Below are 18869 nucleotides of genomic sequence, written 5' to 3'. Positions count from 1 at the left end.
GCAGAGTAAAGTCCTAGATTTTTCAGAAATTCTTGCTGGTTTCCAGTGCTGAGTAAGGGAGAAATTAGAAAATACAGAAGTAGAAGGAAATACCTTGCTTCTGGGCATAGAGTGATTGCTACCTGGGGAAGGGTCAGGAAGGAAAATTTTTCTCACGTGTAATACTGCACAGCTGGCCATGTGCATTATTGGGCAGAGGGAAGAGCCAGCAATGGGATGCATCAGCATTCCTTTTCTTATCCCCAGAGACTCGCTGCAGTCTCTAAAAACATTAATAATGAAGCCTTTGAGTGGATATTTGCATTGTAGAAAAGAAGTGTTTAACTACCATGTAAGCAGTTGTAGGATGACAATGGAGCATACCTTTGGGAAATAGAAAGATAGATGGCAGGTACATACTAGAAGACTTAAGGCAACTAAGTAGTACCTGTCTGGAATAATATCTTTTTGTTGTGTTCTGCACAACAGCTGTGAAAACAAGGGTGAGTCGTTGCTGTGACCTGGGAGGCAGAGGTGGGGATACTTCTAGGATGGAGAGCTTGAATGACTCTCAAGGTATTCCCTCCTAAATTATGGTTGTTAGGATTTTATATATTATGCAAGAAAAGGTGGATGGTTTGATACACTGTTGCGAATATTGGAGGTGTATGATATGATACACCCCCAATGATGTATGATACACAAAAGCTTTATGAAACTCACTAGAGTAATGCATTTCAGTCAGCTTGGCATATGTGTTTGGGTGGGATTTATCTGGAATTAGGCAGGGGTGATCTGTTGCACTTACCATGTTTTACTGGTTTTAAATGTGTGGCATTTTTAGGTTGTGATACGTGATAAATGGGAATATTTGGACAATGGAGGTGTTTGCAAAATCCCCTCACTCTCAAGTTTTCCAGACACTGTCAACAAAGGGAAAGTGTAAGCACAAGTCATGAAATGTAAACAGTTGCTGGTTGGTTTCCAAAGCAGCAAAAATGTAGGAAGCTACTGTACAGATTTGGAAGGCAGCCCCATAGTAGTTTTTCTTCAAGTCTTGGGAGGTCCTGGCACTGATAAATATTTGCCAACTTTCTGATGATGTTTTTGCAAGCTGGGTTTGCTACTCTGCTAAATTTGATTAGCATGAACAGACTGTATGAGCCCACGTACCTAATTAGCTGCATGGTTCAGAGAAGGTTACGATGAGGTTGGGCTGGTGTTTGAACTTCTTCAGGCAGCTTTTTAACGGGATAACACCACCCCCAGTTTGTGTGGTGAAGCACAACCTTTTTTTTTTTTTTTAAAAAAATATATATATATATATGAATATATATATATATATATTATTTTTTTTATGGTTGCCATGAATTCATGGATTGTGGTGCCTGGCTTCCTGCTATTCATGTGGCTGGAAGGGCACAGCTGCTGTTCAGGAATGACAGAGAAGGCGGCCCTGACTTGAATGTCTGTTAAGAGGTTACTTTGTGTAACTGGAGTGTGCTTTTAGATTCAGATTCATGATTCAGACATGCTCTAAGTTTTCTATGCAGTTAATTCAATGAGTGTAAGGTGGTTGGAGAGGTAACAATGTTTCTTCCTACTAATTTGCACTTTCAAGGTACTGTCTCCTTGTACTTTATACATAACTGCAGTACTTTTAAACTGCATTGATTAAGGTTCTACTGTTAAGTAAAGCCTTTTAAGATTTTCATTGATATCAAAAAGCCTTTATGGGGCCTTACTAAAGGAGGAAAAAAGCCACAATGAGCTTTTAACTGAAGAGAAAATGTCTTGCTAAGATTTGTCAAGATAACAAACTTGCACTGGTTTTGTGATTTAATTCCTTGCATGATCAAAATGGAGTGTATGCTTTGTAATGACACCAGACAATGCTTGTTTTTTCAATAAACTCTTTTATTCTGTTAGCAACTCTGATTTTATTCCAGAGTGGTGAAGAACAGACCATGCAACAGGACGGTTTTGAGGTGCTCAGAAATGGGAAAAACCTTCAATAGACTCCAGCAGAACCGGTGCACAATGGATGCAAGGGAAATAGTGAGGCTTGGAAAGAAAGTAACTGTATGGGACGTTGTTGCCTACCATGCTTGTTTTTTGGAACATGCTGTAACCTCGGAGAAGCAGGAGAACCTGGAAAATCTTTGCTGACTTTCAGCCAAGATGGTAATCCGTGTTTCTGCGAAAAGAAACAAACATGCTCTGTGTATCTTGAATAGGTTCTCTCTGTGCAATAAAGAACTTTTAGTTGTCTGACAAGGCTCTTGGAAGGAACACATGGTGCACCACGCATCCTAGTGTCCTGTCCAGATCTTCAGCCTTCAAGGGGCTCCTGGATCAATGATTTGTTTCATGGTTATCAAGTCTGCCTGTTGAGGGATCTATTATTTTCAGTACCTCCCAGTACTTGTTTCAGGAGTGCCTTAAGCAATGTATTTTCCATGCTGGGACAAAAGCCTTTTTTCTTGCCACAGTGTTAGAAGAGGGCTGTAACATGGATGCAGAAAGGATCAAGACAACTTGGACTACTTAGAAAATAAATGATATGTTGACGCTTGGCGTAGATGAACACAAAGAGGCTGCAGCTGGTAGTATGCCCGACGCTAAGTAAGGAGAGGACAGCCTGGCAACCCTGACCGTGGGTCACTTGTATAAACATAATGGCTGTTTGGGACAACATGAAAAGCTATGTGAGAAGGGAACTGGAAGAACACCAAATTATTTTGGTTCACAGGTGTAAGCATGATAAATATCATTGTGATGTAACTTAGTCAACATAAACTTGCTCCAGATCCCAAAAGGAACAGCATGAGGTAACTCCACAGTAATTTTAATACAAGATTTTGTGTTCTGTGATTGTATTTTTTAAAGATAATACAACTGTTTGTATATTCCTATTAATCACCTATTTTAAATTGCTGTAAACATTTGCAGGATTTTGTGCTGAACCCAATGCTCTTCAGATTAGAGACGCTATTTTCAGCACACCAGTTGCTGATGGTGCGTTGTGCCAGTACATTGTCAGCATTCAGTAAAAGGAGTTAGAAGGGAAGCAGAACTGTGTCTCTCCATCTCTTGAATAGGAGGCTCTCTAAACACACTGAGAAGCTTTGGGTAGAAGTGATTGTGATAATTCTTTGTAGTCTACGCAGAAGGAAGGTCCTTAGCAATATGCTGCGGATACGGGAAGTGGTGTGGATGCATGGACAACTGAGTAAACTTTTATTTGGGTAGGGAGCACTCTTAGCTATGTACCGGGTTTGTTGAGCCCTGTAGCTGGAGGTGTTATGATTAGGTGAGATGTAAATCTCAAATCCTGACCATTTGTAGTGAGTAAAATTCAATAACTTCTTTTGTTTGGAGTGGACTTGACAACTGTAATAACTTGGTTGAGCCCTAACATCAAGAAGAATGATTCTCAAATAGTGTTATTTGGCTAAGGAACTTTCGTATTCTGATCCGTGCCAGCCTACTCCTTGCAAACACTCTTGAATAGCTGCTTTGTTCATTCTTTAAAACAAAAAAGAAGTTCATTTCTGATGACTTTTCCATGTGGGATAGATGTTTGGATTTTCACCCCCCAAATATAGAGCTCTTTGAGATGTCCGTGTCACTGTGTGTCCTACAGCTGGACACGGAGTGGCAGGTTGATGAGATGGAGAACCGAGGAATGGGCGCATTTCTGCTGGGTGTAGCAAAGGGCCAGGATGCTCCAAACCCATCCCTGGCCTGCTCCTGTGGTGGTACCTCCTTCTCATCCAATGCTGTTCCTAAACACAGAGCAGTCCTATGTGGAGCCATTTGCTGTGTATCAGGTGAGGAGCTACTGATGCGTTGCTGCTGTGTATGCTTTGATCTTCATCCTGGGGTACTGAGAGCTGGCTTTACAGCAAAACTGAAATACTAAATGACCAGATTCTGATGTTCACATGGACATGATTTGTTTCTGTGAGTTCATTCTTCTATTTCGAGAAGGATATTGCTACCCTCCCTTACGCGCTGACACAGTTGCCAAAATAACCCTCTTACTAACTGGCAGCTTTAAAAGCCAGCCTGCAGCTGACTTTGAAACAGAAGGTCAGGAAACGGAGCAACAGACTTCAATTCAGAGCTTTAATGGGAGCCATTGACCACAGCAAAAGGCCCTGACTGGAGCGTCTAGAGTGTGCTTTGCACAGGCCAAAAAGTCACTTTCACACTCTTTGAACCCTTTGTATAAACCTATATATTTTTCACTCTGTGGATTTCAAGATGAATGTGCAGCCGTGTGCTAGATGTGGCTATGGGGTTTACCCTGCTGAGAAGATTAACTGTATAGATCAGGTCAGTTCTCTTTCTTTATTATTTTGGACTATAATAAATGTATAGATTTGCACTTTTAACACAGTGCAAATCTCTTGGTTCCAGAAGTTCTTTGCTCAGAACTGGGATCAGAACTGAAATGAGTTAATAATAGGCACGCATTTGAAGAAGAATTCTTCAGATTTGTGAAATGGATGGAAGGGGTCAATGCTGAATTTTAAAACTCGATAATAATGCAATACAAATAATGCGTGCTTGGTTTCTCTTTTGTGGTGTTTCCAGACATGGCATAAAGCCTGTTTTCACTGTGAAGTGTGCAAGATGATGTTAACAGTAAACAACTTTGTTAGCCACGAGAAAAAGCCTTACTGTCAAGTGTAAGTCTGTTTCCTTTTTTCTTTTTCTTTTTAAATACTGTTTAAAACATCAAGTAATCCTAATAGAACAAAAGATCACAATTTGGACTCAGCCTGGTCCTGTGTGATGACATTATGTATTGTTAGTGCCTGAGTGCATAGCTTTGCACATACGTGAATCAACAATGATGGGAAACTCTTACTGCCATAGATAAAGCTTCCTCGTTTGTCTGGTATGTTAAAAGTTACCAAATTAACTTCCATTTCAGTATTTCGGGAAGAAAATAAACCCACCCATAAAATTCAGTGCTTTCAAAATCAGCAGTTAAGAGTTAACAAGATTGAGTTAATCATCAGGAAAATGCATAAAATGCAGATTTTGGAGTTGGTTTCTTCTAGGAAGTTTTTATTCTATAATGATCAGTTCCTGTCAAATTTGTCAGCAGTAAAAGGAGAGATGACAGTTGTTTTTTATTCTATTATTCTCTTTTGTTATTAGAAACACAGCATTGATATGATGATCATTAAAATTAATTTTGCTCTAGGCACCCTACTCCATGCAATTATAACTGGAATGTAATCTGAGATCTGTGTCTGAGTGGGGGGGAAAGTTACGTAGAGAGAGGTGGAGGCTGATCTTGTGTTTTTGAGGGCTCAAAGAGAACCTTTCTTGTGGGCTGTCTGGCACATTCCTAATATCCTTTTATGCTTCCTTTTTTAGGCATAATCCCAAAAACAATGCATTCACAAGCGTATTTGAGACACCAATAAACATAAATGCAAAAAAACTATCAGAAGTAGTAAGTGAGGTAAGAAGTTTGGCGGCCAAATATGTTTGTCTCTGATTTAAATTGTTATACAATATTGGGGTCTTGTTTTAAAAATATAAATACCTTTTCTTTATTTACACTTGTGCATACTTTTAGAGCAGTAAAATCTCAGCCCAGGTTTGAGTCATAATTTTTAAAATTGTTTCCTAAGACACCAAACAGGAAGGTTAGATCTGAAATTGTTTACACTTTCAAAAAGAGAAATGGCTAGCAGATTTTTATCTGGCAATCAACATGGAAGAATTGTTCAGGTGAACTGCAGGAGATACTGCCCAGAGCTATGGAAAATTAGTAACTAAATCAGGTGGGGTTACATAGCCTTTTGAAAGAGGAATGACCTCCTTGCTTTATGATCTCATCTGAAACTGATACTAAATGCTATGACACAAAACAAACAAAATTATCTTTTTATTAGATCTAGTAAGACGTAGGCAAAAGTTCACATAAACGCTTTGTCAAGCGTTTCTGAAAAACCCGAGCCGGTATTTCCCTTCTGTGAGCAAGCACCAAGTCCAGGGAACTTCGCATGGTGCTGCTGAAAATGTTTCGCTGGGACGTTAGGGATGGGGCAGCTTCCTATGGCCATTGAACTGCATCCGCACTCCAAAAGGCTGCTGTGCACGGGGAAACCTCTAGGGGTGCTCAAAGTCTTCTTTCTTGCCGAATGCCATTCTGTTCTGCCTTGCATTGTTTTCCTCCAGATACATTTGTTTCAAACTTGCATGTCTGTGAACTTTCAGACAATGAGAAACACAAAACCAGCCCATAGCTGACTGCGAGCTCACTTCTATCTCACTTCTGTGTGTAGCACTGCTTTCTTGAGTGTCCTGTCTTTCTGTGCTCTAAAATAGCACCATTCATTGCATAGCTATATTTAGTAAACAAACGAGTGTGTTTAAACATGAGTAGACATTATTAAAGTTTTAAAAAGTGAATTGTATTACTTAGACTATAGTATACTGCATCAGTCTTTTTTTTTTTTTTTTTTTTCTGTATTAGCTGGACAAAGTTGATGTACATTTAATAACCCTTATCAGATGCAGAATCTTTATCATTCTCGTACGTTACTACTATGCATCAGGTTTTGCAATATCAGAGGCAGTAACTATTTCAGTAGTGACCATCACACTTTAAGCTGTGTCTGACAGAAGTGGTCAGGAATGAGTTTGGGATTACTGCAGGTTCTATTTCTGGGTTTAGGCAGTGATATGACACCGATACTTCCAGTGCATATGAATATAAACGCCAGACAAATTATAGCTCAAAGATCACTTTCCCTTGTGTTTTTTTTTTTTTTTTTTTCTTTTTCTTTCTTTCTTTTATTTTTTCTTCACCTCAAGCACCTTCTGTCCTTTTCAATCACATAATGAGGTTCTGCTCCAGAGAGAAAATTGCTAAGGGTACTAAAGAAGCTGATTCTGCAGTACTTACTTAAAGGGAGTACTTCTATAGAAATTTTGGGTGTAGGAAAACTCTTTCATTGGTAGATGTATAAAGTGGTATTAACTTGTTCCAATTGCTACTGTAATTTGTTCTTTTTTTTAGTTAATAATATTTCCTGAGCAGAAAACGTTTCTTCAAGCCTAACGTAATGTCCTCACATAAGTTGTATGTTGAGACACCAAGTAGAATGCAGAGAGAAAATTCAGCTCCCTCATCTACACAGAATTTCTGTGTGGACAAATCATTCAACTCTGTGTACCTCTGTACTTAAATTATACAATGAGGATAACGCTAATCGTGCTTGGTGACTTTTTGACCAGTTCAGATTTTGCACTCTTCAGTACAGTGACTGGTTTTTTGTTTGTTTTTGCATCTGTAGAATATGTTATAGAGTAGAGGTATGATTTCAGTTTAATTTCTGGTATGCTGTCATGCTAAAGGCAGCAGGAGGAAAGCAATGATTCAGAACTAAATATAGTACCCACTTGCACTTACACAGTCATGAAACTTTATGGACACTGTGTAGGGAAATAGGAGAGCAGAATATTGCCCAGCAGGTATTAGTTCTTTCATCTAGTTCTGCATTGGAATGTTCTGCTTAATATTTCTTCAGGATTTCAGTCTTCATAGATATTTCCCCAAATAGTATTATCTAAAGACCAAAGTATTCCTGCAGAACTTCATGTTAGATTTCAGGTCTAATATGCCGTTCCTTGTGCAGCTCCAGAAATAGAGCCAGTGAATAGAAGCTGGCTGTATGGATTAGAGAGTAGAGCTTTGACCTTAAGGCTAAACCCAATCTTCTCTTCCACAGAGATTCCTTTGCCAAGAATGGGTGGCAAGGAGGAAGTAGTTATGTAGTCTTTGCATGGCATAGAGCTGCAGGCCATGCGGCTTTTTTGGACTTAAGCTGGCTGTAAATGGTGTTGGTCAAAAGCATGAGAAGGAGGAAAAGATGGAGAGTTTTGCAGACTGTCAGGTATTTTCTTGTGGTCTGCAGAGATTTGGTGGATCGAGTTTTCTTGTCCTAGTCCCTAGGTTTCTGCATTCGTATCATATAGAGATGGGTCTTCAGGGTGAAATTGTGAGTTGGCACTGAAAACTAGGCAGGTCTGTAGCATTTGGAGACGTGGATAAACAGTGACCAGAGTAAATTGTCTTAAACTGAGTCAGGTTGATGCTGTCACCCAGAGAATTTGTTCTGTGCAGTCACACTGTTCCTCTGCCTCTCTTGTGTTGGCACTGATGATTCTTACAGTGAGACAGGTGAAGGAACAGGCATGGTTGAAAACTAAAACAGCAAAAACCTGCAGACCAGTTCCCTCATCCAGTTTGGCCTGATGGATGTCTGTCTGATGGTGTCAATGCGTAACAGAGCACAAAAAAGGTTGCCCAGTATGGCCAAGGGTGATGTTAGCCTTCCTTTAGACTGGTGTAAGGTTCAGCCCAAACTAGTAGGCTCTGAAGTGGATTTGTTATGGTGGGAATTGCACTGTTTTTGTTGTAATTTACATTATTCTTCTTTGGTTGCTACAGTTCATGCAGACTCCATATCGCTGTGGACTCTGTTCACCTTGTTTGTCTTCCTTCTTGCTCTCCTCCTGAGAGTGGTGTGCTTTAGTTTGTGCCAACAAGCTACTAATACCGAGTCATTTTTTTATTTCTTTTTGTAGATAAAATATCGAGAACAGGGTGAACAGTTCAGGTCTGCCTTTCAATGGGATATGAGGTCTACAGACATTGAAGCTGCATATAAAGCCCAACAACTGGCCAGCCAGGTAAGAAATATCCCTGAAATCTCCAAGCCTTTAGCCTGCAGGAGAGCAAGGACTTGGCTGTTGTGTTTGTTAGGGTTCACAGGATTCCAGTGATAACAAAGACATTACTTCTCATTTGGCTAAACTATTTATGGCAATGTAGCTTGATTGTAACTTAGGGCACCAGAATCAGAAGATGTGAAAGGAATAGCATACCTATACAGCTAGCAATTTAGACTGCTGCATGTACAGACATACTCAACATGTCTCCTCTCTGCTGACACTGAAGCTTCACAGCAAGTGGTCTGATTCCCAGGGAGAATTATTTGAGTCTTACTCCAGGATCCCAGATCCTGACGTCTTTATGTCAGTTCTTGGAATACAAGCTCAGCCCTGGCATTCTGCAAGTATGTGGAGTGTAGGCCTTGTGCTGTATGTCATCAGAGGGTAAATTTATTCTTCCACGACACTGTGTGTGTTTCCATTTCTTTGTGTCAGACCAGCTGTTTGCTTTTTGAAGCAAGGATACAGATTGGTAGTTATTTAATTTTTGTTTTGTAGAATGCCTACTATGCTGCCTATGAGGGGGGAACTTCATGGTACTCAGGAAGCATCCCAGATCCTCAGATGGTGAGGGTAACTCAAGCACAGAAGACGATGAATGATGTAAGTGCATGTTTGAAATACCTTTATTTTCATGCGATATCATAATCTGAAGATTTAAGAGTGCATCAAACCCAAATCTTTAGTAAAATGTTACCAAAGCAGATACTGATATATCTACTTCCATCATTAACACTACTTAGCCATGTGTGCAGTTAGTCACATAACAAAGCTATTGCCTACCCTGGAGATCCTACATTTCTGCGTGAATGTAATTGAGATGCACTTCAGCTATTGACCAATGGTATCAGAGCTGACCTTGATTATGTCCCTATCTAGCATGCAGTGCTGTTTCCTTCAGTAGTGCAGAACTCATGATGAAAACATGTCTTATTTTCCACAGTCTAGACCTTTCATTGACTGTCTTTCCCTTACCGGTGAAAATCAATTCTGAATTATGACTGTCTCTGTCCATACAATAAGTTAGTGACCTAATCAACATAGCAAATTAACACTGAATAATAAATATAAATGGGGAATATCTTCTTTTTTATGTAGGAAATATTTCTACCTAACAAACTTATATGGTATATGCTCTTTAATTCATCTCCTTTTAAAAAAAGTGATGCATATCTTTGGGAAACAGAGGAATCACATTAAACTGCCGTGGGTTCTTTTGTAATAACAAAACCCAGAAATGTTATTTTTCCAGTTCCAATATACAGAAGAATATGAGCCACGGAGAGGCAAAGGCAGCTTTCCTGCTATGATCACTCCAGGTTACCAGGTTGCTAAGAGAGCTACTCAACTAAGCAGTAATGTAAGTGTTATATTTTTTAATTGTATATTAGACATCCTGAAGGTGGAGAATTCTGGGTTTAGGCAATTCCCTTTAGACAGTAGGTACTATGATGAACCTCCAAAGTGAGAAAACTGGAACATGATGCAAGAAGCACAATTAGCAAACTACTTGTTTTGAAACACAATCATATAGGATAAATGACAATAGTCATTTTCTGAAAGATGAAACAACTATATTACAACCTGAATAAGATCATGAACCACTCTATAGTGTTTACTTCGTTACTTTAATTTTCATTTGATGGCTTAATTAGTCTTTTTTTAATTTATATATATATATATATATATATTATTTTTTACATCTTCTGATCTCTCCCACTCTCTTGATTATATGAAATTAAATAGCAGTAACATTAAACTTAATTAATTTACAAGCTACTTTAAACCATATATGCACACAAAATTGTCTCTCTATAAAAATAACAGTTCAACTGAACAAGATCAAGTAAAAATTAGTCCTGTACAAATGGCTTTAAAATATCACCTTTTTTTTTCTACAACACTGTCTGCATTGTTGCTGCAGTATGATCTTAGTACTTCGGGCTGTTGGAATATTTTAATCAAATGCATGGCTCACATAAATCTCCTGCATTCACTTTAAGGAAATTGAGACTTAAGTATGCCAATAGCTTCAGCCAACAGTGGGGAATGTCATGTCTGCTGTTGCTCATTTTTTCTTGAAGCTTTCTTAGAAAAAACAGATATTTGCTACTTATTGTTTGTAATATGTATTTTACATATGTTTTCTCCCCCAGGTAGAATATAAGCGGGGACATGAAGAGAGAGTTTCAAAGTTCACCTCTGTTGTAGATACTCCAGATATACTTCATGCAAAAGTTGCAGGACAGCTTTCAAGTGATGTAAGTGAAACAACAGAAAATAGGTTGACCCTTTTTTTTGTCTGTGAAAGTGAAATTTTGGACATCTATACATCACTGGCAAATATAAACATAAGCAAAATTTAGTACTAGAAATGTACTTATCTTAAAATATGCTCGATACATTTCACCATTAAGCGTTTAGTGAAGATATAGAAGATGTAAAGACCATGTTCATTTCTAGGCTGTTACAGGACTAGCTGGCTGTCAGAGCTGACGGCAGAGAACCAGTCTGCTCTATATCCAGCAACTGGGTGCCATGCAAGTTGAAGAAGGAAACCGTCTGACTAATATAAATAGAGCAGGCATCTCGCAGACAATTTTAGTGTTTTCCTTAAACAACTGTGATCCGTCCTACACACTGAATGAGACACAGAGGTTCTGCAGAAGATATATGATCACATAGTTAAAGACTACCTTGTAAAACATGCACACAAAGGGGTTAGATCCAGATTGTGTGGTTCATCTTCCTTTTGGCAGTTGACAGACATTGAATGCCTGACTTTGCAACTATGAGGATTGATTATGTGTGTAATCAAGATACATTTGTCTGATCTAATTGCTTCTGAGCTGTCTTGTTTCTTTTCTTGTTCTTTTTACAGCTGAAATACACTGAAGACTTTGAAGAACGGAGAGGGAAAGGCAGCTTTCCTGCTATGATCACTCCAGCTTATCAAATTGCCAAGAGAGCAAATGAATTAGCCAGTGATGTAGGTGTCCAAAGCAAAGTCACTTTTTGGAAAGAAGAAAATAAATTCTCTCACAAATTTTGGATTAGAATGTTTACTGGCAGAATTTTCATTATCCCGGTGGAGTTACAGCAGCAGTGCATGTTATAAACAGATTTTCAAGTGATTTTCCATTGAAGGAAGACAGTTGATTTTTGGGCAGAAAGAGATAACTTGGCATTTTATTTGTGAATAAACACTGTGGATTTTTGTGACTAAAATTAATTGTGTTTTCTTACTGAGAGTGAAAGTAAAGCTCTCTTAACTGGAGAAAATAACATATTGTGATAACTCAGTGGAAGTGAATTTAAAACATTATTAAGAGTCACCAAGGAGAATCAGAAGAGATCTATAATTTTGAAGGCAAAAGCAATTTAATTTACTAAGGAACTTATTTTAAAATATTTAAATGCTTTTGTTTGCTTTTGATCTGTGCAAGACCCTTTTTTTTTTTTCTTTTTTTTTTTTTTTCTTTTTTTTTTTTCAGCAAAGACATACATTGATTAAAATATGATATCAGATTATAGGTAGTACTTCAGCAATAGTGCTGCAACTCTTGGTCCAAATTTTGAGGTTGCTTTCGTTCAATTTCCTTGATCACTGGTGAGATCACTATATATCAGAAACATGTCACTTTATTAATGGCATGCATACCATGAATTTATATTATGATGATTTCTTTTTTTTTTTTTTTTAACCTGCTGCAACATCAGGGATTAGCCACTGACAATCAGAGGTTGCTGAATACACTGAACTAATGGTATGGGTTAAAATGGCAATTTCCACTTTGCTAGCATATTAAAAAGTATACCACTATTTTTGTTTTTATATCTTCAAATAGCATATTTGACTTCTGTAGATTGGTGGCAATGGGACTTTTAACAATATTTTATCAACATGTGTGTGCCATTTGTTTGTTTGTTTGTTTGTTTTTGGCTTGTTGTTGTTGTCTGCATTTACTGTTGTTTTTTTATCTGCATTTTTGTTGTTGTTGTTATCAGCATCTGTGTACCAGACTAAACTCATCCAGATGATTCTTTTCATTTTCTTTTTAGGTGAAGTATCATCAACAATATGAAAATGAGATCAAGGGAAAAGCAAGCCATACAGCTGGAACAGATGTTAATTTAGCAAGAGAAAACGTAGATCAATATAGCCAGGTATGCATCATCCAGGAGATTCCATGCTGATGTTGATCATTACTATGGCCGATTGCTCAAGACTTTAGAAATGGCAGTGGGACCCTTTTTCCCTTTGCTTTCCTGTATAAGAAAGCAAGGTCTCAAAGGAAAAGATGATTTCAGTAACATCATGCTATGAATGTGCAATATATTTGGCAATGACTTAAAATATGGGACTGCAAGGTGCATGGTCCGTAAGGTATTGGGTTACGGTAGGGTAAGGTAAGACTTGCTGTGGCAAATTTTATCTGTGTCCATGTATGCACTGGACATTTCTATCATGATGTTTTTATGTATCACACTGTAATATGTTTACATGTGGAAACATTCCCATGCTGTTAGAAAGTAAATGAAAGAAAATGTAAAATCATCTAGGAGAAAACGTGAAAGTGTCATGAAGTGATAGAAGATTAGGAGGTAGTTAAGCATGTTTTCCCTGCCAGTATTTTGAGAAATCTTTGAGATAAGCTTTGCAGTTCTGAATATGTGCAAGTGGCACCAAAGGTCATACAAGTGCTTAGTTTTTGGCTCTTCCACAAAAGTGGTACTGTAAGCCTGACAAATTGTAGTTCTGTATATGTGGAATTAAATAGGCTTTATTTCTGTTTTGGTCTGTGGCATTCTTCTTGGTTTTGTTTCATTTTTTAAGGGAATATAATTATTTTTGTGGTCTCCCAAAAATCATCCAAAGTTCTATCCCAGTTAAGTTAGGCTTGTTCCAGGGAAATAGTACAGCTAAAATAGAACTGAATAGGAAAAGGAATTTGAAAAGAATTGAATAGTGTTTTTGTATAAACAAAACAATGTGGTTAGTTTAGGTTTGTCACCATAATTCCTCGTGAAACCCATATCCTTTGGAGAAATTAAGGAACAAGAAATGCATTGTTCTAAGACATTTGGGAGTTTATTCACTGCCTCTATCTAACCTACATCTTGTGTGAAAAGCAAACCATACTTAAAGAATACGAGTTTAGAATATGTAGCAATCGAGCCTTCAATTAGTTTCTATCTTTTGAGCTACTACAAGTTTTAGCAAGAATAAACAAATAAAATGAGTTTGAAAAAGTGCTAATTGCATCTTCAAGCATTGGAATGCTTCTATCTTTAGAATTAATTTAAATCTTTTTTCTTTGAAAGGATCTTTGAAACTTCAGTCACAGACTTCAAATTTAATTTGAGTTTTAATCTTCGTAGGTTGGATTCTGATATTTTTATTCAAATAAAAGAGAGCCACTGAAATTAATGGATCTTTCCAAATGAAGTGTGATTTAATATGGGTACAGGGATTAGAATTCTAGCTTTCAAGATCATGAGAGTACATCATATGTTATATATATATATATGTATATATGTACGTTTTTATCTGTATATATTTTGTATTATTTTGTATTGGGAAATTACAAGAGAGATCCCTAAATACTTATAGTAATTTCTATCTATGCTGTACTCTCCATGACATTTTTAACGTATCAGACTGTATTTTTCACTTAAGTTGGCTATTTGCTACAAAAGAATTGCAAAATATTACAGAGAAGATATTATACCTTACTTGTTGTATATATGCCATATTCTTCTCAGATCTGGAAAACTTTGGGGTCGTTATTGTGTATTACCATACTAAAAAAGCTCCAGTATTTTGTTATTAAATCTTCAAAAGGCTTTTCAAATGGGCAAACTTATTTATAGTTTTAATAGTATTCAGTCCAGAATATACATATTTTAACTCAAACAGTTTGAATTTTGTTAGTAGCTTGTTTCCTAAGGAGTTTGCCACTATAATATCAAGGCGTTTGTGCTTCATTATGAATCCTTCTTGAAAATATATTACTACATTAGAAATACATTATGTTTTGGTCAGTTATGATGTGAGGAATGGCCATGATGTGGTCAAGAGACATCTATCGGATCCCCACCCTAAATTTGAAAAGCTTAAGCAAATCTTCTGGCTACCCAAGCCATTTGATATTCTTTTAGGTTTTTAGGAAAGCATATATTTACAAAGACAGGGGCTGGCAGATATCATCTCTATAAGAGTTAGGGTAAAATTAGAAGAATGCGTGTCAGCGTACACTTGAATGTCGTATTGAACCTTAGGTAATTGCTACTTTTTTTTTTTTTTTCAGTGCACCACAGTTAATTTTACAGGCACAGTTGATTTAAAAGGTGATTTTATTCTTAAAGTTGGTCATTTTATTCTCTTTTTTGTCTAAAAGAAAAAAAAAGTAATGAACTTTTCTGCTAACAAGGGCTATCATGTTTTGTCAAATAACTCATGACCCCACCTGCTCATGCATGATGAGTAAACACCTTGAATTTTCTTCAGGATTATATGGATGAATATGAAGAACGCAGAGGGAAAGGAAGCTTTCCTGCTATGATCACTCCAGCATATCAAAATGCCAAGAAAGCAAATGAATTGGCAAGTGATGTAAGTGTGAAACCTGAATCAATACAATTCATAAACAATTAAAAACATCAGTTTGTTAGAGCAGTGCCTAGAAGGAAAATGCTAAAATTACACTTGAGAAGTAAACAACAATGACATTTCACTGCATTGCTGGGAACTGGGTGGCTCGGGGGATTAATAATATCCATTAATAGAAGGGGACACAGCTCCAGCTTGCATGAGGGAGGAGGTGGATGTAGCAACTAATGGGGATCCCTACTGTTAGGTTAACCCTCCTGGCAAATCTGCACCTGTATTATTAATGAAACCTTCAACTGCCTTAATCATCCTCTGGACTACTGTGGTATTCCCAGTAGTGAATAAATGGGGGATGAATGAGCTGAACTGGTTTTGATATTTTGATGTGTATCATGCCTCTAGCGCAAAGCAAGTCATACGGAGGGAAAGAAACTGTAGAGTGTGACATTGTCACCTCATAAGACTGAGCTGATTTCTAGGCTGGTGATTTTTAGTTTTGGGTGGTGGTAAGCTGAAGAGTTGGACAAAAAGGTGGTGATGTGTGATTCTTGCCATGCAGCCCATTGATTAAAGAGCTTCAGTCCTGCTTAAGGAGGCTATTTGTAGCAGTGACAAAAATGAGGTCACTACCCTGTGGCTGATGTGAAAAGTTCCTGTTAGTGACAAACTTTGTAGTGTGGACACCTGTCCCCTCTGGGTCTATCTGAGCTGATGGGCTCAATCTGTTTTTTGAGGAGTTAACTGGCAGTTGAGTCTTTCAGCTTGCGCTAGCATGGACCAGACACTAGCAGTAAACTAAAGTGAAAGAATGTTACTTGAGTTTATGATTGAGAGAATATAAAAACCCTGATACCTTCTGTGACCAGATCCCCTATGAAGATACCCAGATACCCTATGTTAATTTTCATAACTTCATAAATTCTATTTTATTATCAGAGCAGAAATAAGACAAGTGTTTTCCCAGATAATAAAGTCTGTCTAAATAGCAATGGTGAAAATGTAGACATCTATTTTATCATTTTTCTTACTTTTTTCAGATAAAATACAAGAAAGATCTTTCCAAGATGAAAGGTGCAGCACACTTCCACTCTTTAACAGCTGAAGACAACCTAGTCCTTAAACAAGCCCAAAGTGCTAACAAGCTTGTCAGTGAGGTAAGGAGTTGAATTGATCTATGAACTGGTGTGAGACATAGCTCACAGCATACAAACACTTGTGTCTGATGGATAAGGACTACAAGTGTAAAAAGCTGCTGGTTTTATTGTCTCTTATTTAACAAAAATGGTCTGTGTTTAGCACAGTAGCTGCAGAATAAGGTGCAAGAACAGATCTCCAAGTGCTGTTACCTGGCCCTGCCCACAATGGTGAATTATACCAGGAGATCACTTCTAATTCTGCTCACGTGGAGAATAGAAATCTAAGAAAACTCTGGACAGTGCTCTTAATGTGCTGTGAGGTTATAGACATAAATGCTTAAGGATCACTTGGCAGTATATATTACAGTATTTCAAAGAAGGTTCTAATGATAATTAAAAAATAATACCAACAGAGCCAAAATTTGTACCCTTCTGTTAATGCAGATTTCTGTTTTCTTCCATGATGTAAAAGACTGACTTACTCATAATACATTCTTCTTCTACTTGGCAAAGGAAGATTGCTAGGGAACTCTCAGTAGATCCTGAATTGTTAATTTATTTATATTGTCATATCAGCTATAAAGCTATTAATAAATGTGAGTTTCTAGAGCTTCCTCATGGCAGTTTAAAAACTTATACTCTTGAGATGTCAAAGAATAAAACCTTCAATAATGAAAAACCCCTGGAAGTAGAACTGGAAGGGGCCTCCTGGGCCAGTGATTCCTGACTTCTGCTGTTTTGGCACAGTATTGTATAATCCTCTTCTTTTAATTTCTAGCCTGCCTTTCTATTCCTGTCCATTTTATTACTGTTGTGTTTTGTGCCAACATTGCCCTTTAGTTCATAAAGTTCATCCCCCTGCATGATTACCTTGCTGAGATGTTTACAGACAGATATTTTCTTTCTGCCTTTCTCTTCCCAGACTAAGCACAACAAATTCTTCTCTCATAGTCTTTCATTGCAGCTGTTACAGGCTGAGTGCACGTTCCTTAAACAGGAATGACTGTAAGAGTACGTAAGTTCCTGATGAAGTCTTGCTGGAACATGGTACATAGCACACGCACTTCCCAGTGCCTGCTGAAAAATCTCTCCTTGCTCCTGCCTTGGGCTTTTTAATGGCTGAATTACTTTGGCATCTTGCCATTTTCCTGTGATCAGCCTACATATGAACAGTTTTCTCATTCTCAGCCTTTCCAGGTGATGAGTTCTTATAGTCGATTTTTTTTCTGTGGCTAGTCCATATGTATGTTAACCTCTGCACTGCTGAATTTAGTCCCATTTATATTGCTCCAGTTTTTAAGTCCTTTTAATATGCTGCTGAACATCCCTCCTTTGGAGCAAATGAACTTAATGAAAATATTAATCCAGTTATCTTTAAAATCACTGAAGAATTATGCTAGTAAATTTCCTCTTGTTCAGTCCTTCCTGTTGAAAACCACACATTGTTGTTTTTTTTTTTTTGCTTTCATTTGGTTCACACCCATCTTAAAATCCCATCAGATACCTGTTTTTGCTGATGTTTTTCCGCATGACACAGTCTCATACGCTTTGCTGAGTTTCAAGTGAATAAAAGAGTTTGCATTTCTTTTGCCTATAGAATGAGAGCTGAGTTACATGAAATTCATCTTCAGAATAATTTTCATTGTATGTCATCTGATAAGAGATGTATCAAAATATCTGAATAGTGGGCCTGGCTAATAAAGGGTGTGGAGGAACTTGATAGAGTAAGTTAACATGTTAACTTGTGTGTTTTTGTCACCAAGGTGGAGTATAAGAAGGGTCTTGGAAACAACAGTGGCTACAGCATTAACTACTGTGATACTCCCCAGTTCAAGAACGTGAGCAAGATCTCAAAATACACCAGTGATGTAAGTTTTCAGTGCCTCCTGTGGTCTGTTTAAAGCTTACCCTGGTAGCTGCTAGAATTGCAAGTCATCTATGTATGTGTTTCAGATAAGTGTGCTCTAGGAATGATTATAGCTGATTTGTCTCTTAGGCTAAATAACGCCAGCTTCCTCAGCCTCTCTTCAATGGGGAGGTGTTCCCTCTGATCATCTTCATGGCTCTCCCCTGGACCTGATCTAACAGGTCCATGTCCTGCTTGCACTGGGAGCCCCAGAGGTGAACGCAGCACTCCAGGCTCACAGGAGCAGAGTAGAGGGGGAGAATCACCCCCCTCAGTCTGCTGGCCAGGCATCCTTTTAATGCAGCCCAGGATATTTTCCAGGCTCCAAGCGCATGTTGCTGGCTCATGTTGAGTTTTTCATTTTCCATTTCTTGACAGGAAAGGTAGGCAGAAGTTGTTTTACCAGAGTTAACGTCAGAGAGGAACACGTTTCATGTGTGAAAGTAATCAATATCAATAGTGATAC

At 37.9% G+C, this 18869-nt stretch overlaps 1 protein-coding gene across 3 annotated transcripts in view; it reads left to right on the top strand.

Moving 5' to 3' along the window:
• The first annotated feature begins 4055 nt into the window (after nt 1–4055).
• The window catches only part of NRAP (nebulin related anchoring protein), a 49183-nt gene continuing 34369 nt past the window's right edge, over nt 4056–18869 (top strand). For all 3 annotated transcript variants that reach the window (XM_068688611.1, XM_068688612.1, XM_068688610.1), the window contains exons 1-12: nt 4056–4320; nt 4582–4676; nt 5377–5464; nt 8602–8706; nt 9247–9351; nt 10001–10108; nt 10905–11009; nt 11630–11737; nt 12811–12915; nt 15260–15364; nt 16399–16515; nt 18261–18365. In XM_068688611.1, the coding sequence (XP_068544712.1) occupies nt 4249–4320; nt 4582–4676; nt 5377–5464; nt 8602–8706; nt 9247–9351; nt 10001–10108; nt 10905–11009; nt 11630–11737; nt 12811–12915; nt 15260–15364; nt 16399–16515; nt 18261–18365 (1218 nt within the window). In that variant the 5' untranslated portion in view covers nt 4056–4248. The remainder of the gene's footprint in view (nt 4321–4581; nt 4677–5376; nt 5465–8601; nt 8707–9246; nt 9352–10000; nt 10109–10904; nt 11010–11629; nt 11738–12810; nt 12916–15259; nt 15365–16398; nt 16516–18260; nt 18366–18869) is intronic.

This window comes from Anas acuta, chromosome 7 (genome assembly GCF_963932015.1).
Source record: "Anas acuta chromosome 7, bAnaAcu1.1, whole genome shotgun sequence".
Taxonomy (NCBI): domain Eukaryota; kingdom Metazoa; phylum Chordata; class Aves; order Anseriformes; family Anatidae; genus Anas; species Anas acuta.
Note: the sequence above shows the minus strand (reverse complement) of the source record. Positions and strands in the feature narration are given on the sequence as shown.